We start from the raw sequence: 26,585 nt of genomic DNA, 5'->3' as shown, positions 1-26,585 counted from the left end.
CCACAATTCTTCCCACCCCCGTGTCATAAGAAACCAAGACCCAGGTTAAGCCACCTGAACACCTATGTGGAAGTGAGAAATGAGACCTTTCGGTGGGGTTTTTGTAGATGATACTGAGAGCTTATTCAGTAAGGCTTCATCTTAATTCCTTTTAAACAATCCTTTCAGTATATATAGTCAGTTATATTAAGAAAATGCCCTTTTGATGTGCGGAGGAGCTTAAACTATCATTTTTTAAATAATTTCCAGTGAGAGTGTTGTACTTGAAACATAATTTGCATCAATCTTTGAAGATTTATGTTTCAGGAGTTTTGACTAAATAATACCTGTCTTTATTCAGTAACTACAACTAAATGCTCAAGCAACAAGTAAGAGTTTGAGCAACTGCTCCTGCCCCGTAGTGCTGGGTGGCTGCAGCTGTAACTGGAGTCCCCGCTTACCTCTCCCAGTACGCTTGTGCTGATCTGCTCAAAACGGTTCGTCCAACCGTTTGTCGGTAGTCTTTTCGACAAAGCCATTAAGCATTGTTTTAAGGTTGCTGGAATGGAATCTATTCTTATTAATATTAAGTAAGCATATATTGAGTGCTTACTGTATGTTGGGAATTGTCCCTCAGCCTCACATGAATAATATTTCTATTAAAACCTCTCATATTTCCTTGTTATTCGCACTTTACAGATAAGGAGACTGAGGATTAAGTCTTCTTTCTTTTGGGGGGAGCTCGTTATCAATGATGGGAAGTTGTAAGGAAAAAGATTTTGATTCATCCAGAGAAAATATTTTTCTGAGAGTCAGCATTGAAGTAGGTGACCACTGAAGAGGGTGATCATTGTTTGAGTGAGACGAGCCCCGGGTTATACGAAGTCAGCATCCCTGTCCTGGACACTGCACGTGTAGAGCTGCGTGGAGGGTGAGGCGGCGCTGCAGCGCAGGAACGAGGATGCCAGGCCGTTGAGCTGTGCTCAGGCCCAGTGGGGCTTTCTCCTAAGAGCAGTGGACCGTCATTGACAGATTTTTAGTAGGGGAGTGTGGTGCTCTCGTACATCCCTTTTGTCTTATAGAATGCTTAGAAACATTTAGAAGGCTCGGCAGGAGGTGATGTGATGAGTCAGAGTAGGGTGGCTGCGAGATGTAGCAGTGTTCAATTTTCAAGTGATTTTCAGTCCCAGGTTTGTGGCTGAGTAGCCGTGTCACTTTGGATGACACACTCAAGGAAGTGAAACAATTTATCTAATCAATTGAAACAGTGATGTACCGACCTCCCAGGACTGCTGTGTAGATCCAGTGAGATAATGTGTGCACAGTGTGCAGCGTGGTCCCCAGCACAGAGTCGGTGCTGAGGGAGTGCCAGTGAGTACCTGGTAGGACAGGTGTGGGTGGTGGAACTCATTGACTGAGGAAATTGGTCCCTGAAGGAGAGGTCCTGTCACATCTGTGAGTGATGGGCCTGAGCTGGGAGAGGCAGGGAGACCTTGTCCCCCGACCAGGTGCCCTGGGAAGGACGGCTATGGGAGGAGCACCGTGAAGTCAGCTCTTTGCAGGTGGAATTGGAGGAGCCCTTGAGATATCTAAGTGCATTGTCACAATCACAGAAGAGGTCTGGGCCCGGGCTGTGCATTTTCCTATAATCTCAATCCCTGAGGATGCCGAGGTATTGATCACTGAACGTGAAGACATACTTTACAGGACACGTGAATAGTAGTATCATCTCTGTCATCAAAGCTCACATCTCTTTATTCATCTCTCACTTTGCTAATTGGGTACTTAAAGAGCTCACTTCACTGACCTCCCGTGGGCTCAGGCTCCACAGAAAAGAGCTGGTGAGTCTCCCTCTTTTCCAGAAGAAGACACATTTAGCTGGTAGACTTCTATACCTCACCAGAGTTCGAATTTTTGTTTGTTGATTTAATTCTATTTTCTGTTGGCCATCTCCTGACAGGAGAGACGTTTTACCTAATGGTCAGGTTTCAATTAGCTCTTACTGAGAATTGCTGATCTGATCCATAGTGTATTTACTCTATTAACTTTGTAGAGTACTTTTCATTTTCTGTCTTTGCCCTTTAATTTTGTTTGCCCCTTCAATTTTCTATCCTATTTGGGGCCTTATTTTTTTTTAATTAAAAAATGCCTATAAGCAGTTAAGAAAACCAAAGTAAAGAAAAAATGCACATGATAGCTAAATTTAGAAAATATCTAGTGTGTTTTCTGTCTCGGCAATGGAGGTTCTATAAACTCGTGAAAACCTTCATTACATAAGTTCCTTAAAATGCTGATTAAGAAAAAAACCTTCCTTCCTCATCTTTCAAGCTGCACAGCTATTTGTCAAGAAAGTGAGGGGAAATTCTCAGAAGCTAAGACAAACCAGAAAGCAGGGATTCTGGGAGATACGTGAGCCTTAGAAGCCCTGGGGTGCCGGTTGGCTCCTGAACTGTGTTTCAGTTGCCCTGGCAGGAGGGCAGGAGTTGAGCCTGAGGCCTCTCACACTGGGAGTTGGATGGCTGTTCTTATGTAAGGCCAAGCGCATCCTGAGAATCCTGCTTTATAAAAGGGTGAATTAGAAAGAAAATAATAAAAGCATTCCTCAAGGCAAGGAAGTAAGGAAAGTAAATTTTTTGGAAGCTGGGAAAAATAACATATCCAAAGTAAGGATTTAGTTTAAAGCTTTTCTGGCATGAGAGAGAAAACAAACTCCTGGCAGATAATCACAGCTCCTCCCGGAAAGAGAAGGTGAGTTTTGAATGAATCAGTGGACAGCCATTCTGTAAAAGGCCCCCAGAGTCTTCTGGGTCAAGATACTGGACCCAAACACCTCCCTTCCATGATCTCATTTAAATAATCAGAAAGGTTTTAAAGGAAAGAAGCCATAATCATAGTTCTATTTATTGACATTATTATATGCTAGGAATTCAGAGGTAATTATGCAGTTGTCTCCTCTTTTATGGACCTTACTTTCTCTTTGACTTAGTTGGGGAACTTGGTGGAGGGTGGTGTTAGTCTGTTGCAATTAGCCAGGAGAGGAGTTTAAGAAAGCAGTGAAGGGTGGGTGAGATTTTTAGCTGAGGACAGTCCTGTTCAGTTGGCTTGTAATTGCAGGTTCGTTGAGTTGTCACTGGAGGTAATTAATCTTATGGAATTTTGACTTAACTCAGGCCTCTTCAGAATGGACAAGTGAACCTGGAGAAAGACAGTCAAATCTGTGCAGACATTGAAGTTCCCTTGAACGTGCGGTATCCCTGAGCCAAAGATAGGACAAAAACGCAGCACTTCTTGAGGACAGAGGAGTGGTTTTTAAGGTTCTCCAAGAATGATTCCCAAGGTACCGGGATGGCCAGTTGTCAAACTGTGACTTTGCTCTTTGGACGGTGTATCCACCAAGTTTATTGGACGTTTATATGTTTCCATTTCTCTTTAATACATGTCAGGTTATGAGGACATGGGCATAAACATTTCACACGTTGTCAAGGTGACATTGGGTACCTGCCTATAAGCACGGGCACACTTGCAGCTTCCTCATACATCTTGCCGCCCATCCCGCTCCCCGGGCTCCGTAATCACGGCAGAGTGGTTCCTTATTGAGCTGTCCATCTCCTCTGTGACATCGTAACCAAACAAAAGACTGGAGTGTATTAGCTTGGCTTTGATTTTTTCTATCCTTCCCTTTGAATGATGATGACTGATAGTGGACCCAGTTACGTTTGCAGATGATTTACAAGTAGGGCTGTCAGTACAAACCTTGTAATCCCCGCTGTGTGATCTAGAGAAGAAAGTTACACTCTTTCCAAATTGTTTTAATGCACTTATGTGGGAAAATGATATACGTTTGAATATGTATTTCCTCTCTGAGTCATCATGGCTAGACATGAATATTTGTAGACATGTAATGAGTACTCTGTATTTGAACTGTATGGTCCCCTAAATTCTCCCCTGCTTTTTAAAGTCATCACTGGATTGCTACCTCCAGAGTGCCCCAAAGCATCCGCCACTGCCTGTTCTTCAGACACTGTGAGTTTCCAAGTTGGAGAAGGCTGCTGGCTGGTGAGGCATTCTCTGGCACATCTCTGGTTGGGTGATGTGAGCTTAGAACACAAGACTTGGCAGACAGTAACTAACCACGGTCACGACCATTTCTGGAACACTCATGGAGGATTTTACACCTATGCTAGTGGCATGTTATTTCATTTAGTTTTCCCAACAGTCATAATCAGATTTTATCATATGTATTAAAATGGAAACCGTCAAAGTGAGTGACGTGCAGACTTTGGACTGGAACACAGGACTTTCTGATACCTGTCTCTGTTCCCTCCCCAGCCTATCCTACCAAATGGTCAGGAGACTCTTCCTCCGTCTTGAGTTTCCCGCTGATGTTACCAGTCTCTTTGTTTCTAAGAGAGGAAAACAAGTCTAAACTTACTTTCCAGTTGGAAATGGAATGGAAAGTTAACGTTGGAAGCCGGGAGAATCTGTCCTGTGATGAAGTGGTCTCCGAGCCACTTCCACTGGGACGTCACATCACTGTCTGTGCCCCTTGCTCAGCTTGTGCACAGGTGACAGGGCAGATGTGCCGAGCAGTCCTCCCTGACAGGGCAGTGGGTTGGAAATGAGTTTGGGGATTTGGTTTCATTTCATAAGTTCCTGAGGGCCTTGACCTGGCACTTCGAGTGGGAGCATTCCCTGTCCCACAGACTCGTGCTCTGGGCCCGTGCTGACCTGATGTGGCCATGAGCCTGAGGCTCAGGGCCCGTGGTGATGAGGAGCATTTTAGTCCAGGGTCTGCCGGAGGCTTTGACACTTCTGAGCTGTGGGAATTTGTCCAGGATGATAATAATTCCTCCCCGAGTTTCAGATTTCCTTGCCTGTGAGCTGGGGTAGTAATAGTTTCTGAGATGATCGTAATGATTCAGTAACGGGCGCAGCGTGTGCTGGCAGGTATCTGGTGCTTAAGGAGCAAAAGTCGCAGTCACTCTGTCAACCTCTCTCTGTGTGCACTGTGCTTTGAGAAGTTGCGTGTTTGGTGAAAATCCCGCCCAGACACTAGGCTCTAGATGAACTGTTGTTCCTTTACTTTCCCTTCCTTTTCCTCTTTCCCTTCTCTGTGTCCCATGTTTATGTAGCAGATTCCTCTATTTCAGGGAATACGGGCTTTTCTAGTTAAAGGACAGGCGGAACGCGGAGAGGTGGGGCCCGGAGGGGGTCTGGAGCGTCTGCACAGCGCTTCTTCCCTGCGTTTCTGCATCCGGTCCCGTCAGTGCACTGAGTCAGCCTTCCTCTTCCTTCCTGTGTCATCGGGTCTCTGTTTTAAGGGAAAATATATTTACGGGCTTTTTTCACTTACGTGTTTCATTCAGATGCTTGTTGCTTTTCTCCCTGTGCTTCAGTATTCCGAGGAGAGAATTCAGCAGTGCTGCCTCCTCTCCGAGCTCTATGAGTTGATCGGCTTCCACTGCAAGTCCACCTTCTTCAAGCGGGAGGCCCCCATGCAGCGCGCGGCCCCCGGCATCCCGGAGCCTGGCTGGAAGGCCTGCTACCGCCTCCTCCTGCAGACGCTTCCTGGCTACATTCTGTCGCTGGACCTGCAGGACTTCAGCAAAGGTGTTGGAACTAAAACATTGCTTCAGTACAATTAACCATGCCTGGATTGGGCCCTGCTGTCCTGTCTCATCAGGGTGAATTTTTACTCATTTAGAACAAGGCTCAGCAGACTTTTTCTGTCAAGAGCTTGCGGGTAAATATTTCAGGGTCTGCAAACCTCCTGATCTCTGGTGCTGCTGCTCAGCTCTGCTGTTCAGATGCCAGAACAGCCGGACAGTCCACACACCCACAGAGCTTTATTAACAGCGGTGGCTGGGGCTGAATTAGGTGTATGAACTGCAGTTTGTCCCCACAGCCTCCTCAATATTGACACCTGCACCAGAGTGTACATTTGTGACAATGGGAGAACCTACACTGACACGTCATCATCATCCAGAGCCCATAATTGATACTAGGATTTACACTTGGTGGTGTGCACTCTGTGGGTTTGGACAGATGTACAATGACATGTATCCACCATCACAGCATCATACAGAGTCGTCTGTCTTAATGACCTTAAAATGCTCCGTGCTGCAACTCATTCATTGCTCCTTCCCCTCTAGCCTCTGACAGCCACTGATCTTTTAGTCTCTGTGGTTTTCCCTTTCCCAGAACACCATACAGTTGGAATCAGACAGTTGCAGAATCTTCCCAGATTGGCTTCTTTCACTTAGTAATATGCATTTAAGGTTCCTCCATGTCTTTCCATGCCTTGATAACTCATTTCATTTTAGCACCAAATAATAGTCCATTTTCTGGCTGGACCACAGTTAATTTATCCATTCACCTACTGAAGAAGAGCTTAGTTGCTTCTGAATTCTGTTGAGTATGAATAAAGCTGCTATTAACATCTGTATGCAGATTTGTGTGTGGACATAAGTTTCCATTTCGTCGAGTAAACACCAAGGAGCACAGTTGCTGGATCATATGTTAGAAGTACGTCTAGTTTTGCAACAAAATGCCAGACCGCCTTCCTAAGTATCTGGGCCATTTTACATTCCCACCAACAATGCATTAGAATTCCTGATGCTCCACATCCTCACCAGCATTCGGTGCTGTCAGTGTTCTGCATTTTGGCAGTTCTGACAGGTGTGCAGTGGTATCTCGCTGTTTCACTCTGCATCCCCTTGATGACAGATGCTGTGGAGCATCTTTCCTTAGGCTTCTTTGGCATCTAGATTTCTTCTTTGATGGGATGTGTGTTCAGGCAATTTGCTCATTTTTTAATCAGGTTATTCATCATTCTTGTTGAGTTTAAAAAATTTTGGTATATTCTGGATATCAGCCCTTTATCAGTGTGTCCCTGCCCTTCACCTGCAGCACCGGATTTGTCCTTTGGGTCTCACTGGAGTGTCAGCTCTTCAAAGAGGTTCCCTGTCTTCCCTCAGCCTAAATACTGTCCTTGTATTTTTCACTTTCATTGACTCATTTTGTTCTTTTTAAGTAGCATTTCCCATAATTTGTAAGTACATTAAAAAAAAGGGCAATGATTGAACACCGCCTCCCCCACCAGACTGTGTGCCCTGTGAGAGCAGAGGCCCTGTCCCCACTTACCGTTTCCCATGACAGCACATGGCACATGTCCATGTAAAAGTGTGTAACGTGGGGCCAAACCTGATGAGCAGCTATGATGACACGTTTTGGCTACCATTTATTGAGTAGAATTTGTTTCTGATCTTACTAAATCACATGAATGAAACTTGTTTGTTTTGAAAAATAAAACAACAAAGCACACCTCAATGTGATTGGTACTTCCTACTTAGCCTTCTGACCCAGGAGGGGATGTTCACCATCATTTTGTGGAGGAGGTTGGGGAGGTAAAGTAAGAGAGTGAGATCAAATAAAGTAAAAATGCTAACTATCAGTTGGCTTTATTTTCACTGGCATGAAAGTTACTTTAAACACTATCTCAGCTGTTGTTCTGTTGTTTTAAACATTTCTCAAAGAATTAAATGGAAGCTCACTAAATCCTGAAAGGGAAATTGTGTGCTCAGGTCCTGAAAATTGTTTATGTCTGTTCTTGAAATGCAAATTTTCCCTGCTGGTTACAGAAAGTCGAGGCGGGAACACAGCAGTGTGCTGTGTGTGTCTGCCGGCTTAACGGGATGCTCAGTGTCATTTTCATTTTCTTGTGTTGCAGTTTATGACGGTTTTCCGTGAGATATATTGCTCAGCCTTTTCCTGAATGAAGGATTGAATTTTCCACAGGAAATCTTATGAAAGAGAGTGACAAGGCACATGGATTTCCCAAAAAGGAATAGTTGATGAAATAAACTCTCACTATGGTGACCTTTTTTAATACAAGCCAGTTGAAAATTTTATCAGTAGGTCATATGCCACAAATCTGTCTAAAGAATAAAAAGATTCAAAATTTATAGTAGAAACAGTTTGAATCAAGTAGAAATTATGATTTGAACACTATTTGTTGTTAGAACTTATACTCTGTCTTATCATAATTGCCCGTGGTAGGAACTGGATCATTATTTATTTATTAAAAAAAAATCCACTAGGTGCTATTTGCCCCATTCTTGATGCGGCAGTGCTGTGGTTAGTTAAGTTGGGCCATTTTGGAAACTTAGCTAGATTTTCCAGACATTGATTTCAGCCTCTTTATCTTTTCTACAATCTCTTCTTTTGTGTTGGCCTTTGGTCTTTTGACAACGTGGAAATACTGCACGGATCTGCCTTTCCCTTTTTTCCTGTCTTTGTGGGAAAAGATTTCCATAAGACAGACAACTAGGTTATTAAGGATTTTGTGTGGGGTAAGTTTGGTCAGTTTTAAGGATTTCAGTTAATACGTATTGATACTTGCTATTCAGCTAACGACAGTAAAACTATAAACTAACTTAAGTATACATCAGTAAGTATAGTACAATAAGCCCATCACCCAGATTAAGGAATTCACAAACTTTTCCATATTTCCTTTATTCAGACCTTTATTCTTTTATTTGTCCTTTGTTGAAGTATTTGACAGCAAATCCAAAAAGACATGTCATTTTACCATTTGTACTCAAGTAGGCATGTCTGAAAAATGAGGGCCTTTCTTTTAATCAGGTTTTTCCATTTGACCCATGTGCTCGTTAAATACCAGCTGTATCAGGCATCTCACTAGGCATTAGGGATCCTTGGGGCAATGAGACAGTCCTGGCTCCCAAGGAAGTTAAGGGCTGATGGAAGAAAGCAACACAGGAGCTTGGGTGCCTCACTTAAGGTTCCTGCTGGATGAAACCAATTGGACAAAATATGTGCACAATACAGTAGGATTCATTGAAGGGACTTGTCAGACTTGTAGGGCAGGCCGTGAGAGAGGCGGTCAGCAGGGCTACAAGAGGAGGAATCATTTGATAAGAATCTGAAATCCTTACTGCCAACCTTTCTACCAAGCCCCCAGGGCCCATCACACACAACCCTGTGCTGTAACTGTTTTTGATTCCAGTTACCACATCTCCTTCAGGAAGGATTTTAAGGTGGAAAATATTTAAAATCCGTAATTGTTGCCAGAAGGGACATAGAACAAGGAACATGTAAACAACAGAAATGTCCATCAGCACATGACTGGATAAAGAGGAGCTGATACGTATATACAATGGAATACTACTCAGCCATAAAAGATGCCATTTGCAGCAACATGATGGACCTGAAGACCGTCATTCTAAGTGAAGTGGGGTGGAAAGAGAAACAAAAATGAAATATGACTTCATTTATGGGGAATCTACAATTAGTAGCAATAATAATAAGACCATAAATGAACTAAATATTATTTTGATTTCTTGAATATATGTAAGCACATCTGACTGTCCTTTGTGATTGGATTACTATATTCTGTTTATTATTCTTTTGTAAATGTCCTTATTCCTCTGGTAACTGTAATTTTAAAAATCTAAAGATCTAATCTGTTCTTAGAAAGAGTAATTAGTACATATATGTAAACTAAAAAATGCAATACACTCAATACATGTATTTACATGCAATATGTGTATGTGAAGTTGAACTGTAATAATTCTACCTAATAAAACTGAAAAAGGAAAAAAATAAAAAATTTATTTTAAAAAATCACCTCTCTTTAGATATTAAAACGTTCATTTCTGAGATTCTGTGAAAGACAGCATGGAAGTAGGTTTTTAAAATTTTCTCCTTGCTCCTCAGTGAGCAGCCTGGGTTGCACAGCTTGGCCGTCACAGTCACCAATGACTTGCTGGCTTGCTCCTCACTTGTTGGGAGGAAGATTAGCTGCTTCAGGAATATTTATGCTCTTAGAAGTTGCTGAAAACCCCACAGAGCTTCTGTTTACATGGAGTGTATCTGTCAATAGACCCCATTTTAGAAATTAGAACAGAAAATTTAAACCCAAGAACTGACAAGCATTCGCTGTCCCAGCACATGGTCAAAGCAGTGTTGCCACGGTGGTGTGTGTTGGTTCTAGAAAAAATGAACCGTACACTCAAGAAAGAGGGTGAAACCACAGATCTCATCTCAGCAATGCTATGAAGAGGTGGGACCCAAAGCCCCTAAAACAGTGCTGAAGTCCCCAGATGTCCCAGAACACACAGAGCCATGGGACCAAGAATCCAGTGTCTCTCGTGGATCATCAGCCGTGGAGACCGCGTCCTGGGTCAGGAGCAGAAGTAGGAATAGCAGGCACACAGTCCTATTACAGCAAAGCTTTAAAGGTTTTGAATTGACTAAAAGAGCGGCAAAGATTTGCATTTAGACTACTACATTTCCTCTCCTGGAGACGTTAGAATGATAACACTGATTAACAGAGGATGATTGTAATGGATTAAGTATGTTACTGATGACATGAGCTGCTCACACTAACCCTGCACTCAGTGTAGACTAAGCCTTTTATGTACACACTTCATTAGTTCTGTACACCCCTGCAAGGTGACATTAAGCACTCATACAACCATGAAACCAGTGACTATAAAACAGTCACAAGGCTTCCTCTCCAGCATGAGGTAGCAAAACCAGCAAGGATTTTCAATGACAAAAGCCAAAATCATATATATTTGGGAAAGAAAGCAAACAAAACATTGAGGAACAATAAACCAAAAGAGCAGATGGAATGGAAACTTTTATTGAAGAAAGCAATGATTGATTCAATTAAACAGGTAATGTCCCTGGTATAATTGAACCATCAATCCAAATTTTTGGAATAGTGGGTTGTGAAATTACTATCTCACTTAATGTTGGAATTCCTAGTTGGACCAATTTGATATGCATCACTGGTGCGATGTTAGCTATTTAGGTAAATAACAATATTCATAATTTTTAAGTTAACAGGAATCATAACACAGGACTCCAGATTTAGGGAGAGAATGCAAACAACTGCTGTCATACTCCATCCAGTAAGGACACGTGTCCCTGAGTCACCAAAGCAATGAGAATTTGCACACAGAAAACACAGTTGTCCACTTGTGACAAATACGAGACCATGAGCCATGAATTACAAGAACAAGCAACTGTTTAAATGCAATGGGCAAAATTTTTTATCATCTTGAAAACATCACTGATGCACTAAGTAAGAAAAAGTACTGTTTTACTAACAAATCTAACTGACACAGGGGTTTTTCCAAGTGAGAAGGTAATTCCAAAAAGTGCAGTAAAATGAGTTAAGACGATCTGTGCAGTGACGGAGCTGATATTAGACTGACCAGCATCACGATTTCTGGTTTTACACTTGCTCTCTGCTCGTCACCTCTGACACAAGAATGCATCATATGATTTTTTTTCTTTAGGAAAAAAAAGATAAATAAAATCTAACTAGAAGATGTGGTATGGAAAGCAGTAATGAAGTTATCTAACCTAATAATGCATCCAGTGTAATGTAGCACTTATTCGGGCACTAGAATTTTTTAAATCATGATTTATTTTATATCCTATTTCTATCGTAAAGGAGGCACTTAAAGTTTTCTACTTTATTCAACATATCTTGTGGGGGTTGTGGTATACAATTGTATGGCAGTTTTCAGAGAGTTAAAATCGCCTCTGTGGTTGTGGTCAGGAAAGGCAAGGCTCCCTCACAGCTGCGACGGAGAAGGAATCCCTGGAGTCGGGCTTCGGGCAGCTTCCGAACTGCATGTGCTTGCACTTGGCACAGGACACCATCAGCAAGTGTAACTGTGACAAGGAGATTTCCCCGGGGACCTGGGAGGTGCTCTAACATTGTGAAGCCACTTGTTTCCCAGTTAGGTAAGGCTTGGAAAAATAATTTATTACAAGTGACTTCCTTTGTATGTGCCTTTTGTCCTGAGTGGTCACTAATTTGCATAAATATAAAATAACCCATAATATAAGAATTGAGGTACCCCATCTTTCCATCTACCTGTCTATTTGTTTATCATATTTATACTTAGGTTACATTTGCTATGATGTTCAATTCCAGGCACCAAAAAAGAAAGGTTACAAAATATTTCTTATAAAAGCGGGAATGGGTCTAAGGGTTAAAAACCACTACTGCTAACAAAAAAAGCCAGATAATACTTTTAATCTCAATTGCATCAGACCTTCCCGAATTCCTCCCTTAAGTTCACTGTTACAACAGTAATGGAATCTCTGTCCTTCCAAGACTCGGGCCTGATCGCCACCCATCCAGATATCTGTCTGTGGGTCCCTACTTGTCCTCGAGGCCCCCAAACACACCTTACGGGTTGAAATTTCTTCAGTGTTCCTACTGTAGGGGAAACCTGGAAGTCCCAGTCACTGTCCAGGAGTCACACCTGCCTGCAAAAATCAAAGTCATGTGACTGAAACGGGACAACCCAGGTGGTGTGATAGGGCTGAAAGCTCACCATAAACAGGTTTGGGGGCCTAACCCATGCCCTCCGGCTTCTCACATGAAGAAGGACAGGGAGGCCCAATTAGCCACGAGACTGTGGGGCTTCATTACTCCATGAATAAAGGATTTGTGCCAGTGCCACCTTTAGACAGGGAACCCCAGAACGCAGACTTGGAAGCATCCTGTCCCCTCCCCCCTGAACAAATATTCTCTCAAGACACATAGTGAGAGATGGGAGCCCCGGTGAGCTCTGGAATAAGATGCAATCTGAAAGACTGCTGGTAACAAATGGTGTGGAGCTCGGGCAGCCCCCAGGGCCACCAGCCCTTGTGGTATCACTGATGCCCACACTTCCATCCACAACAGTTTCTTCAGGACATTTATGCACATATAACCATCACACAAAAATGATTGCTTAGACATATTATAAGAGAAATAACATTATGAGAATGCCAAATTCATGACAAGTAAGAGTCAAGACCCCAGAGTATTTACTGGATGAGATCTCACGTGTGCTCCACAGTGAGCTTTAAACCCTTAGGACACAGTCTTGAAACAGTAGGCATTTTCTTTCTTTCCTCCAAGTTGGCTTTACTGGAGAACTCTGTAGACACAGGAAGACTCTGGATCCCACCTCTACTATTTACGCAAAGGGCTCATCACGTGGAGAGGGATCAGCGCTGGTGTGACCGGCTCCAATGTTAGCACTCCAGTGCCCAGCTGCCTGAGGAGCAGAGCTCCCACCACAGGAGCAGAGACCCCCAGGAGCAGAACTCCCCCCACGGGCACTGCAGTGCCTGCAAGAATCAGGTGTCTGATGAGTGAGCCTGGGGCGGGCAAGACAGGAAGCAAGCACCGCTCCCTCAAGCTCTGCAGGTGATCTCTGTGTCATCTTGAATAAATACAGTCAGCATTAAAGATGTTTGACAAGAGGGTAAAGGGTAAGGCCTCCCCAAATCTCCAAGCATTCTTTTAGTGGGAGTCCTGTTAGAACACATGGTGACAAGAGACGCTGGCTTTACATGCGCACGTTGCCTTCAGGGCTGCAGGGGTGGCCAAGGTTCTGCCTCTGCCCCACCTCCTGCCCTCATCCCCCAGACCTCACAGTGGCCACTGACTCGTTTCTCTGACTTTCTCTCCTTGGTTGTGCTGCTTTTCCAGCTTTTAAGAGCTCATAAAATCCTCACCAGAAAATCTTTAATAATGAACCCAAGTCAAATGAAATCAACCAAAGAGACACACTGCCGTCTTCATTACTTTATATTTTAGGAAGATATTCTTGAAGATGACTCCCTGACCTGAAGGGGTGGATGGAGGGGAAAAGAAAACAAGACAACCATTTTTGGGCCCATAAAAAATGAGAGGTAACCAGATGGTGTCTAGTCTTCATTGCACCACTCTGCCTGCCCCAGTTTCACATGCCCCTCCCAACTGAACTCATCAGAACTCGACTGAAGGAGACGGCTGTGCAAATTTATTGGAAACCAAATCAATCACTACGGAAACAGTCTCCCAAACCCAGCGAGAACACAGTAAGCTGACCAGTGCCAGGATCTGAATACGTGCAGATCCAAATTCCGACCCCCTCCCTGGTGGGTGTACTTACAGTGGGGATGTCGCCGTGCAGTTTGTCTGCATCCAACATATAAAAATGAAAGGGACTCCAGTTTTCAACATCACAGTCCCTCTGAAACAACTGGTGGTCAATTAGCGTTTGTCGCCAGCAAAACTCGATTTTCTCCCCTGCACATGGAGGTCAACACACAGAAGTGACTGATGATCCCCGCTGCGAGTGTAGCTAAACGTTTCTAACCAAACTGGCTCCATCAGCCTCCTGATGATCAGGGGAGTGTTGTAGCCGCGGGGCTCTGCACACTAACGGCCAGGCAAGGAGGGCACTTTCTTACATTGGGGAGAAAAAGGCTGGAGCAGCACTCGCTGGAAATAAATACTAATTAAACCTTCAGGTGCGGTTCTTGCAGCAGAACTCACCCAATAGATGAGGCTCCCTCCTTGCTGTCCAGTCATGTGAGTCAGGCTCATTAATATACCTGTGTGTTTGGTTTAGCAAGTGAATACTGTCTGTTTTCTGGAAATTACATGAGGGTGGGAAACCTTCCAAACATGTTCATTTATTTGCTGTGGAATTTGTTTAATCCTCTTAAGAGCATTTAGAATGACAAACTTCTTAAATTAGCATGTTTGCCTGAGAGACCTTTCCAGGCACATGGGCCGAAATCTAGGACAACCCAGAAACAAATTCAAAACCGTTTCAGCTGCACAGCACCACAGAATGTGACCAGTTTGAGAAGCAAGGATTTTTTCTCCACACACTTTTCCTCTTCTGCCCAAATTAATCAACCTCTGCTGCTCTTGTATAATGAGTATCGTGTGACTCATCTTCTCTGCCTGTAAAATGGAAATGGGAAATAATTCTGCCCAATAAAGTGTCATAGAACTAACCCCCAAAATTATATATATTAAAAAAAAGGGCTTTAAGCTGTCCAGGGATATGAATCATTTATTTAATGTATCAATTGTTACTAGAATAAACTTTTTAAAATGTAACCCCTCCTCAGAAAACTTCAACTACTATTCAATAAAAATATCACAGAAAATTTCTGAAAAGAATTTAAAGGAAAATCATATTTAACTGAATCATATTCAAGGCACACTGAATAAATTCTGTTTAGAGAACTCCTACTTTTTTTTTAATAAATGAACTATAAGAATACACCCAGCAGTATTCAGCAAATCTTCATTCCTTATTTTAAAATTCTTAAGGCATGCTATTTTTCTTAAACCAAATGAGGAGGTATTCGCAAGCCAATGGACAACAGAATTACCTAAGAAGACATTATAAAGCAGCAAGAGTAACTAGCACTATGTCAAGCATTCTGCCTGAGAGTCACTCGTACCATCTCATTTTGACCTGACTGCTTAGAGGTGAGCTCCATCAGCCCATTCAACACATGAAGAAACTGAGGCTCTGGATGGTCATGTTTCCAGTACATGGTGGAGCCAGGATCCAAACCCGGATCTTTGTCTATAGAGCCTATGCCTTTACCAGATCACACTACATTTCTCACTCTTCAAATGCACTCAGTCCCCGAGGTAACACACCTTCCTTGCGTTTCTAGGAATTTTAGGAATTACTGAATTACAAGGACTAATCAGACATTTGTGTGGCCTAATTTTATATTTTCTGGTTTTACTGAATAAGTTGAGGCCGAATTCATTCTACTTATGAGAAGTCCTGAGGTAGAAGAGAGAGGGGAAGATAAGCCAGACATAAACAATTTCAAGGGGTCCACTTCATGAAGGAAGCAAAGTATTAAGTAAACCACTTCAGCAACATGCTTGTCAATAAGCCTTGGTGTCTCTGTCTCAGCCTGAAGGAGGGTAAGCCCTCCAGCCCATCTGCCTTCCTGTCACATACCCTGGATGTTCTTGGTTCCCTCACCTGTGACACGTGTGTTCTCCTAGGATTCTTTGTAGAGATTAAATGATAAAACTATATGCAAAGGGGCTACCTCATTGCCAGATAGTAGGCCCTGAACAAATAATAAAATTATTTTGTTTCGTGAAAATGGGAGACAAGTCTACCAATTAAACATTCCTGATAGAATCCCAACAAGCCTTTTAATTTTTCTGCCAGAAATTGTAAAATAGCATTTCTTTTTTGAAGGCTGTATCCATTCTCCCTACTTTTTACCAATCCTGGCTGTTATCCTGAAAATCTATTCCCAGAACTTGGCATCCATCTCCCATATTTAAATCCTTTAAATTTGAAGTTATGATGAAGCTTGGGCACATAAAGTTTCACACCATAATTCACAGAATAAACAAAGACCACAGGAACAGGGCCATCTCCAGACCCCATGTGCACAGGACAGGCTCTAAACTTCACAAAATCAGAAGCATGCTATTTGAAGAGAAAGGAAATTGAATGTGATCAAGGAGGCTGACATAGAGCACCGGCCGGCTCACGAGACGAATCCGTCGCCCTCTCGTCTGACCTAAGTCATCTAACACAGTAATCCGTTGATCTCTAACTAAAACTAGAGTACGGGTAGGGTTGGAAAGTAACATTTTTTCCTACAATATATACATATTGTCAACTAAAAATTGGCACTTGTCATCTGCCTCTGATTTGCTTTAGTCATGAGCCACTGCAGCTGCTGACCTCCAACACCCTCTAAACATCAGGAATGGGGCGCTCTGTGCTCTGGGAAAATGGGCAGAAAAGTCTTCAGATAGTTAGACATTTTCAGGAAATTTTATGAGCCCAAATTCTTGCATCTCTTCCTATCTAGAAAAGCACTAAAATCATTAACAGAGACACCTGCTCCTTGACTAGCAGCAGCCTCTGCCTAACCGTGTACTGGACCGCACGTCCCCCTTCACTAAAATCTTATATAATTCTGAGCTCCCCCTCATCTTCAGAGCAGTTCCTGCAAGCTCTCTGAGATGCTGTCACCTGGAATCTGGTCCTCATTTTGCCCCAGATAAACTTTAACCAACAACTCTCAAATTTTGTGTTTTATCGACAGTACCACAGACATCAAGCTTACATACTTCAATTCATAGTAAACATTCAGTATCAAACATTTCTTGACTTAAATTCCTATTTAAATGTAAATATTCCATTTCTTAAATATAACATTTTTAAATATAAATTAACAGATATTTGTGAATCTTCGAAAAATATAGTCTAGAAAAATTTTAGCAATTAAAAAAAGCTATTGTGTGGAGCTTTAGAATTTCAAAAGTGGAAGAGAATAGTATTGTAACTCAAGTTCTTGTTTTAAATGCAGGGATCCTGAGACCTCAAAAGACATATCAAAGTGCCTGATTTTATACACTGTCCTTTAACAGAAAACCTAGAACTAATTTCCTGGTCTTTGAGAAACCAAGACTTCCTCTGCTGGTGCAGGGCTGAAATTTATGAAAATGGGTCGTGAGAAAGAATCAGAATATGGGGGCCTGGGTGAGGCGGCGGAAGAAAGGAGGTTCTCACCTGGTCGTGGGTGAGAAATAGGCTCCCGCAGTGCTGGTGTGATGGGCATCCCTCATGTGCCTGAAAACTACTATTTAGCACACCTGCCACCAAAACGTACACAAGCTGTTTAGCTAGAAGTCTGACCAGGAGGCTTCATCAGTGACACAAAGAGCTATTTTCACATTAATTCTACAACTACAGGAAGCAAAAGAATAGAAAGCTGATATTAATTATTAAAAATTTACATCAAGAACCAAGGAAATTCCAAGAGAAATATAAAGAATTGTTGGAAGTTACATTATGGGAACTTACTGCCTCTTCAGCTGTCTTAAAAGCTGTGCTATAAAATGTATTTTCCTTTGCTTTTCCAAATCACATTTGAAAGAAATAATGTTTCTTAAGGGTGTTCCTGGAAATTTCTTTTATTTCCTAACACCAAATCTCAGACACTTAAAAAAATGGGGTGTTGGCATTTTGTCCAATGTTCTCTAGGCAATTTGCTGTTCCTACAAAGAACAAGGGGGGAATCACACGGAAAAGCATTTGAGCATCAGGCTTCTTACATTTGTTCCGGAAGTCTTGGGAAATAATGTGGAAATGAACAGCAGGACAGAAACCTGGCGGGAGGGTCCCTGGCTAGAAGGTGAGAACAAATGTGTTCTCCAACGTGCTCTGCTAGCCACTAGTTTAAATGAACTGAGCAATTGTTCCAGCATACACGCAGCTCTACATGAAAATCTCAACCGTTACCAGCCGCTCAGTGCAGCCCGAAGCAATGGACGGACTGCGGAGGCCCCTGGCGGCTCATCGTGGTGCCTTACACCACGTGCAGGATGAGAGGTGCCCCCTTGCCCCCTCCCTCTCCTCCCCTCGAGGGAGATGCCTGGTCCTCAGCTGAGCTTACCTCATAGCAAGCTGTCTCTCAGCCCTCTGTCTAAACAAGATAAAAGCAGGAAAGCTACCTGGGACTTTACAGAACCATCCCAAAAGGGAACTGAAGCACCTTTCTTCCCTCCTCTCTGCTGCCTGGAATGTGGACTTGATGGTTGACCCTCAGGCAGCCACTTTGGGCCATCAAGTTGACGGGCTGAAAATAACAAGCATCTGGTTCTCTGACCCTGGGGCCTTCATGCAAACCAGCCTTGCGGTACCAATTGCTTGACTTCTTTATGTAAGAGGGAAATACAAGTTTAGCATGTGTAAGCTACTGCTGTTATCTGGGGAACTAGCTGTTGTACATTGCCACGGTAAGTCCTAATAATAAAGTTAAAAATTCATGAAAAACTATTTACCAATTAGTTAATAAATGATAAAGAGTTCCTGATTTTTGTTTTAATGTTATGAAATGTAAGTCAAGTTACAGCATATGCTAGTAAAATAAGACACTGTGGAGGAAAAGCAAAACAGAGATTGTAGAACAGAGACCCAAAGCATCCTCTTCTCCAAGGCACAGGAGGACAGCCGTGACTCTACGTGCCAAGGTTGGAGTCACATGGACTCCCTGTTTTCCTTGCCTTGGGTTGTGTTTTGTTTCCAGCCGTGGGAAAAATGGATAAGGCTGTTGGCCAAATCATTTCAGGAACAGTTTCCATCATGTAGAACCCCTGTCTCTTCCTTTCATCTGCCTCCTGGAATGTTCTGACACAATTAATCAGTCCAGCCGTCTAAATTGAGCAAATGGAGCTCAATCAATCTGCTTTTAGACAGAGTTAAAAAATAGACATTAAAAAGCATAACTAGGAAACCTTATCTTCCAGAGGTCATTGCACAGATGAAATAGGAGGATAGCTGTGAATTACTCTGTAAACCCTAAGTACAATACAAACAATAGTAGTACTGGTTCTATGTCACATTCATCAAAAAAGGAAAACAGAAGAGTTTTCTACCAGAAGGAGAAGGTGCTTTGAAATTTTCTGTCACTTTAATTCTTCAAAATTTCTGTAAAATTGATGTCTTTAAAAAAATCAATGCACATTAGGGACTAATTTTAATTCCTTCATCTTCCCCTGTTTAACAGATATCAAGAATGTTACCATTTCTAGACATTTTATCTAGGAAAGCCTTTGGTATACATGAGGCGCAGAGCATGACAAATTGTCAGTATCACTCAGGATAGGAAACCCATGTTTGATATCCGAACTTGAAGACATGAAGAAGATGCCTGACTTGTCCCACTGACCTTTCAAGCTATTATTTTTGAAACATTTGTTTCTTCTTGGTCCAGAACAGACATGCATTTGTTGATGTGAGACTCATTAAGTGAAAAGGTCAACCCATCATTACCACTTTAGAGACTGAAACCTTACCCTCCTCATCCATGTGGACATAGCATCTTTACTGATTCCTAACATGAAAAATGACCACGGATGACATCTCAGGATGCTCCAATGCAGAGGTTCTCTGCTGCAGTGAGAAGGAAAGAGTCGTGTGCTTCAAGATGCACTTACTGTCTGTAGCTCACTTGGTAAGACACTGCAACATGTCTAAGCTAAATCTTAAAAGTGGAAAATAGAGACAACATCCATGGCAGAGGGCATTCGGAGGCTAATTCCTTGGCCCCACTTCATCACTTCTCAAGAGCCGTGGGCAATACCTTGAGAAAAGCAGCAATATGTTACCCAACTCATCAAAAAGCTGCGCCTCCTACTAATTGACAGTAAAGCAAGTGTCGTCTGGCTCAACAGATCTCCCTGTGTCTCTACAGTGTACATCTAATTTTTCTTCATTTTCTCAGTTGGGGGACACTCCTTTTCTGAAAATCCTCCTCCCTGCAGTAGAAGTTATTAGATTCCCAATCAGAATGCAGGCTTGAAGGGGGGCAACACAGCTGAGAAAACATAAATCAGTATGTATTCCTTGATATATTTTTTGCACATGGACTAAAAATCATTGGGTCAGTTGGACATCAATATCATATCTAATTTAAATAATTGTCAACTGTCATTTTACCACCAGCTCCTGAAACAGTCACGTGGTCACTAGGTTTTTTTTCTTCCCTTGACCCATGGATTCGATGATTTCTAGCCAGACACAATAGCTTTTTGAAAAGAAGTCTGTTTCACCTTTTGCTTTTAAACTAAATTTGTGTGCTTGACCCTGACTTCATTCTAACATTCACAAAAAGGTATCCAAGGACAACCAAATTTGACATCATCTCTAGATGTCTTGAATACAATGGTGAGCTGATTCTTCCAGATCATTAAAGTATATATGCACATTATCCTGTGGTCATCTTCAATTTGTGGTGTTTTCAGTAATCGTTACCTGTTTGGATACTTTATCACAAATTTAGCATATCTTTATCCAATTCAGTTACATTAGTATATAAGATTTCAAAAGAACTGCTTTCTCAAAATGATGATATTTAATATCTATGGTCTTTTTTAAATCAAGTAATTCAATAAGGTTGTCAAGGACAGCAGTGAAGGTTGTGTGTGGGTATTGCTGTTTCAGAGTCTTCAGTCCTGCCCCATGATCTTACAGGTGTTTACGCATCCTTGTCAGTGTTATTACATCAGTCTATTCGGAGCTGAAATTAAACTACCTGGATGCTAATTTTTCTTTTTAAAAACAATAAACTCAATTTCCCCTTTTAATTCTTTATTGTTTCTCATACTGAGGCTCACCACTTTTCCTAATATATATATTTGGTGGGGAGGGGGGCACAGCCCTGAAAGCCTGCAGACAGCACCAACTCTATAAGATTAACCAGAGGTGGCCGTGGATGTTATGTGACTTCAGCCACTGAGCACGAGCACCTGCTGTTCCTCCAACTGTTCTGCTTCCATTGTTGACAGCTCTGAAGGTCACTGCCTCTTGTAAAATTCTACAACATTACAGTTCATATATTTTTGAAATTTATAAATTTGTGAAAGTCTTCTGCAGTTTGTGTAAAAAGGGGGGTACTTCCCTTTGCTCATTTCAGGCTAAACTAAGTCCAGAAGGACACACACACACACACGCAGTTCTGAGTGCCCCCAAGGAAAAGTTTGAAAGGCTTTGGGAGAGTGGTGGCACTCAAACCTTTGGAATTTTGAGCTCTATGAAAATATCACTTATTCAGAAATTAAGCATTATAATTCTTAAAGAAGAGATTCAGAATCACCCACAAGATACTTACCAGAATTTTTTAAAAGAAATTATCTTCCCTAAAATCCAATGATAATTCAAATATCCATGGAAAGAAAGTAGATTAGTAATATCAAACAATAATTTCTACACTATTGCTGATTAGCCTTCAGCCACAACCAAAGTACATACAAATAAGATAACTGGAGATAGATGGAAAAGAGGTATTAAAAAGCAAGAATATAAAAGAAGTAGTGGCCTTATGGAAACCTGCTCATTTTCTTTGAAATAATTTCTTGGTTACAGGAACACACACTTGAGGTTTTGGAAATGCATCAAGAGGAAATCTAGCAGTGAAATGAAGGAGAAGCAAGTCTCAGTTTTCTCCGAGGTTGATCCTAAATGAAAAAAAATTCCTTGGCTTCCATAATAGACAACCTGCATGATTCCCTTAGCAAAAGAGGGTGGGGGAGAGAAAACTGAAAGTGTGCGAAAACCATCCTTCACCAACCCTGTTGGAACACAGAATTTTGGTGTTAGGGGCACTGCCTGACCTATAAATATAAGAGAAGGTACAAGCTCTAATAAGGTTTTTGAGCAAAAAATGCTTTTAACTTTAAACCTACTCTAGGAAACATGCTGAGAAATCATGGTAAGTGCTTGAGGTAAGCCTTGCTGTTTACGTTACATAAAGGAATGCGTCCTCACATGTACCATTTTGGAAATGGAATCTGTGTTGCAGCCTCCTTCACTTAGGTTTTTGGAAACCCAGAGTTTCTGGCCACGGGGAATTAGGCTAGATACATATCTAAGGGGAAGCAAAAACTCCAGGGCTCTTTTCCGTTGCAAACTGCTTTTACTTGAGACCGGCTTTAAGAATCATGCTGAGAAATCAGAGTAATTATTTCTACATGTCACTCTACATTTTATGCTGAATGAAAGAACGCCTCTCCACATGGTCACTTCTGACATCAGTACGTCTGTTGGAGACGTCCTTCACATAACTATTTGGAAAGCCATAGTTTCTGGTCTAGAGGAACTACGTTACTTACATATCGAAGGGGAAGCAATCACAGCAATTGTATTTTCCAGGGCAATCAACTTTTACATTGAAACCAGCCCTTGAAAACATACAGAGAAATCAGAGAATGTCTTACTACAATTCACTCTACCTTTTATGCTGGATAAAAGAACGCCTCAACACATGCTGAATTCTGAGGGTTGAATGTGTGTGAATACCGCCAAACGATTAGCTTGTTGGGAAGACACAGTTTCTTTTGGGTGGAAAACTAGAATACATACATATATAAGGGGAGGTGTTCATTGTAACTCAGTTTAAGAGTGAAAATTATGTGAACTTTATACAGGCACTAAGAAACCATACAAGAAACCAGAGTAAGACTTTCTACTGCAATCCATTTCTTTTATGCTAGATTAACGAACGTTTACCCACAGCTAATTTCTGAGGGTTGAATGTGTGTGAAAGCAAACAATTACCTCTTTTGTCAGGAAAACACAACCTCTCTTGTGTGGGGAATCACAAAACATATATATAAGGGGAGGACTAGCTACAATTCGTTTTTACAGTGAAAATTTCATAAACTTCAAAAAGGCACAAGGAAACATACTGAGAAATCAGACTGTTTCTACTGTTCCCCACTCGTTTAATGTTAGATGAACGAACGCATCTCCACATGATCAATTCTGAGAGTTGAATGTATGTGAAAGACGACAATAATTTCACTTCATGGAACATAATGTATCTTTCGACTGGTGAAACACACTATATAAATATATATGGGAAGGTACTTGCTAAAACAATGTTTTACAGGGGAAAAAGAATGAAATTGAAACAGGCACTAGGAAACATACTGAGAAATCAGAGTGTTTGAATTGCTCCACATTACACTAATGCTACATGAACTATAGCCTCTGAACATGATCAAATCTGAGAGATGAATATTTGTGAAACACTAAAATAACTACAATAAAAAAGCTTGTTCGGAACACACAGTTGACTTTGATTTACAGATAGATATACGGGGAGGTACAAGCTTCAACTCAGTTTAAAACAAAATGTCATAAATTTCAAACGGGCACTAGGAAACATACTGAGAAACTAGAGAAAGTGTTATTATTGCAACCCATTCATTTAAGTCAAATGAACGAAAGTTTATACATGACCAAAATTTTGAGAGTTAACTGTGTGTGAAAGCAGTTAATCACCTAGCTTATGAAAAACACAGAGATTCTTTTCAGTGGGAAACAACAGGACATACATATATACGTGGAGGTACTAGCTCCAACTCGGTTTTACAGAGAAAACGGCTGGAACTTCAAAACGGCACACAGAAACAGAATGAGAAACCAGAGTAAGGGTTTCCAATGCAACACGATCCCTTTGTGCAAGATGAACGAACGTCTCTCCACATGTTCAGTTCTGAGAGATAAGTGTGTGTGAAAGCAATCCTTCACTAAGCTCGTTAGGAACAAAAAGTTTATTATCACTTGCAAACACCACTACATACATATATATGGGGAGGTAAACTCTACAATTCGGTTTTACAGTGAAACGTACAGGAAATTCAATCCGGCACTAGGAAAATGACAGAGCAACCAGAGTAAGTGTTTCTACAGCAACCCGTTCCATTTGTGCTAGATGAACGAAGGTTTTTCCACATGTTCAGTTCTGAGAGATGCTTGTGTGTAAAAGCCGTACTAACGCTAGCTTGTTGGGAACACAAAGGTTCTTATCATTTGCAAACTTCACTACATACATATATATTGTGAGGTTGAAGTTCCAACTCGGTTTTACAGAGAAAACTGCAGGAAATTTAAACAGCTACTAGGAAACTGAGAAACAAGAGTAAGTGTTTCTCCTGTAAACCATTCCCTTTGTGCTAGATGAACGAACGTCTCTCCACATGCTCAGTTCTGAGACATAAGTGTGTGTGAAAGCCGATCTTCAACTAGCTTGCTGGGAACACATAGATTAGTTTCAGTTGCAAACCCCACTACATACATATATATGGGGTGGTACAAAGTCCAAATCGGTTTTACAGTGAAAAATACAGGAAATTTAAACAGGTACTGGGAAAAAGACTGAGAATCCAGAGTAAGTGTTTCTCCTGTAAACCATTCCCTTTGTGCTAGGTGAACGAACGTCACTCCACATGATCAATTTAGAGCGTTAAGTGTGTGTGAAAGCCGCCCTTCACCTAACTAGTTGGGAACCCAAAGCTTCTTTTCAGTTACAAACTCCAATACATACATATGTATGGGGAGTTACAAACTCCAACTCGGGTTTACAGTGAAAACTGCAGGAACTTCATACCGGCAAAAGGAAACAAATCTGACAAACCAGTGTAAGTGTTTACCCAGCAACGCGTTCCCTTTGTGCAAGATGAACCAACGTCTCTCCACATGCTCAGTTTAGAGAGATAAGTGTGTGTGAAAGACGTCTCTCAACTAGCTTGTTGGGAACATAAAGTTTCTTTTCAGTTTCATACTCCACTACATACATATATATGGGTTGGTACAAGTTCCAACTCCGGTCTATAGTGAGAACTACAGGAATTTCAAAACTGCACAAGGAAACACACTGAGAAACAAGAGTCTGTGTTTCCCTGCAACCCGGTCCACATGTGCTAGATGAATGAACGTGTCTCCACATGCTCAGTTCCAGGAGATAAGTGTGTGTGAAAGACGTTCTTCACCTAGCTTGTTGGGAACACAAAATTATATTTAAGTTGCAAACTCCACTACATACATATATATGGGGAGGTATAAGCTCCAACTCGGTTTTACAGTGAAAACTGCAGGAACTTCAAACCGGCACTAGAAATCAGCCTGAGAAACCAGAGTAAGTGTTTCCTCTGCAACCCGTTCCCTTTGTGCAAGATGAACGAACGTCTCTTCACATGCTCAATTCTGAGAGATAATTGTGTGTGAAAGTCATTCTTCATATAGTTTGTTGGGAACAAATAGATTCTTTCCAATTTGAAATTCCAATGCATAAATATATATGTGTGGTTCAAGCTCCAACTCGGTTTTATAGTGAAAAGTACAGGAACTTCAAACCGGCAAAAGGAAACAAAACTGACAAACCAGGGAAAGTGTTTACACTGCAATGCGTTCCCTTTGTGCGAGATGAACCAATGTCTCTCCACATGCTCAGTTTAGAGAGATAAGTGTGTGTGAAAGACGTCTCTCAACTAGCTTGTTGGGAACAAAAAAATTTCTTATCTTTTGTAAACACCACTACATACATATATATGGGGATGTACACTCTCCAACTCTGTGCTACAGTGAAACTTACAGGAAATTCAATACGGCTCTAGGAAACTGACTAAGAAACCAGAGAAAGTATTTTTACTGCAACCCGTTCCATTTGTGCTAGATGAACGAAAGTTTTTGACACGGTCAGTTCTGAGTGATGCGTGCGTGTGAAAGCCGTCCTAAACCTAGCTTGTTGGGAGCACAAAGTTTCTTTTCAGTTGCAAACTCCACTACATACATATATATGGGGTGGTTAAAGTTCCAACGCGATTTTACAGTGAAAAATGATGGAACTTGTAACCGGCACTAGGAAATAGACTGAGAAAGCAGAGTAAGTGTTTCTATTGCAACACGTTCCCTTTGTGCTAGATGAACGAATGTCTCTCCACATTCTCATTTCTGATAGATAAGTGTGTGAGAAAGCCTTCCTTCACCTAGCTAGTTTCAAACACAAAGTTTCTTTCCAGTTGCCAACTCCAAACATGCATATATAAGGGTAGGTAGAAGTTCCAGATCGGTTTACAGTGAAAACTACAGGAACTTCAAACCGGCAATAAGAAACAGCCCGAGAAACCAGCGTAAATGTTTCTCCTGCAACCCGTTCCCTTTGTGCTGGATAAAGGAACGTCTCTCCACATGCTCAGTTCTGAGAGAGAAGTGTGTGTGAAAGCCTTCCTTCTCCTAGCTATTTGGAAACACAGAGATTCTTTACAGTTGCAAACTCCACTAAATAAATATATAAGGGGATGTACAATCTCGAACACGCTTTTACACTGAAAAGTGCAGGAAATTCAAACCGGTACTTGGAAACATTCTGAGAAAACAGAGTAAGTGTTTCTCCTGAAAACCGTTCCGTTTGAGCTAGATGAACGAACGTCTCTCCACATGCTC

The 26,585-nt window shown here is 41.6% G+C and overlaps 1 protein-coding gene across 9 annotated transcripts in view; it reads left to right on the top strand.

Annotated features, from left to right (window-relative positions):
• Nucleotides 1–5,903, top strand: part of LOC140692796 (trafficking protein particle complex subunit 9-like) — a 99,711-nt gene extending 93,808 nt beyond the window's left edge. For 7 of the 9 annotated variants that reach the window (XM_072957059.1, XM_072957058.1, XM_072957057.1 and 4 more), the window contains one exon: nt 5,376–5,903. In XM_072957059.1, the coding sequence (XP_072813160.1) occupies nt 5,376–5,624 (249 nt within the window). In that variant the 3' untranslated portion in view covers nt 5,625–5,903. Of the gene's footprint in view, nt 1–3,179; nt 3,317–5,375 lie in introns of those variants that run through there. The other 2 variants (XM_072957064.1, XR_012068377.1) reach the window with 2 other exon arrangements.
• The last annotated feature ends 20,682 nt before the right edge of the window (nt 5,904–26,585 follow it).

The sequence above is a fragment of the Vicugna pacos genome, unplaced genomic scaffold, assembly GCF_048564905.1.
Source record: "Vicugna pacos unplaced genomic scaffold, VicPac4 scaffold_17, whole genome shotgun sequence".
Lineage (NCBI taxonomy): Eukaryota > Metazoa > Chordata > Mammalia > Artiodactyla > Camelidae > Vicugna > Vicugna pacos.
This window is presented reverse-complemented; position numbering and strand designations above follow the sequence as displayed.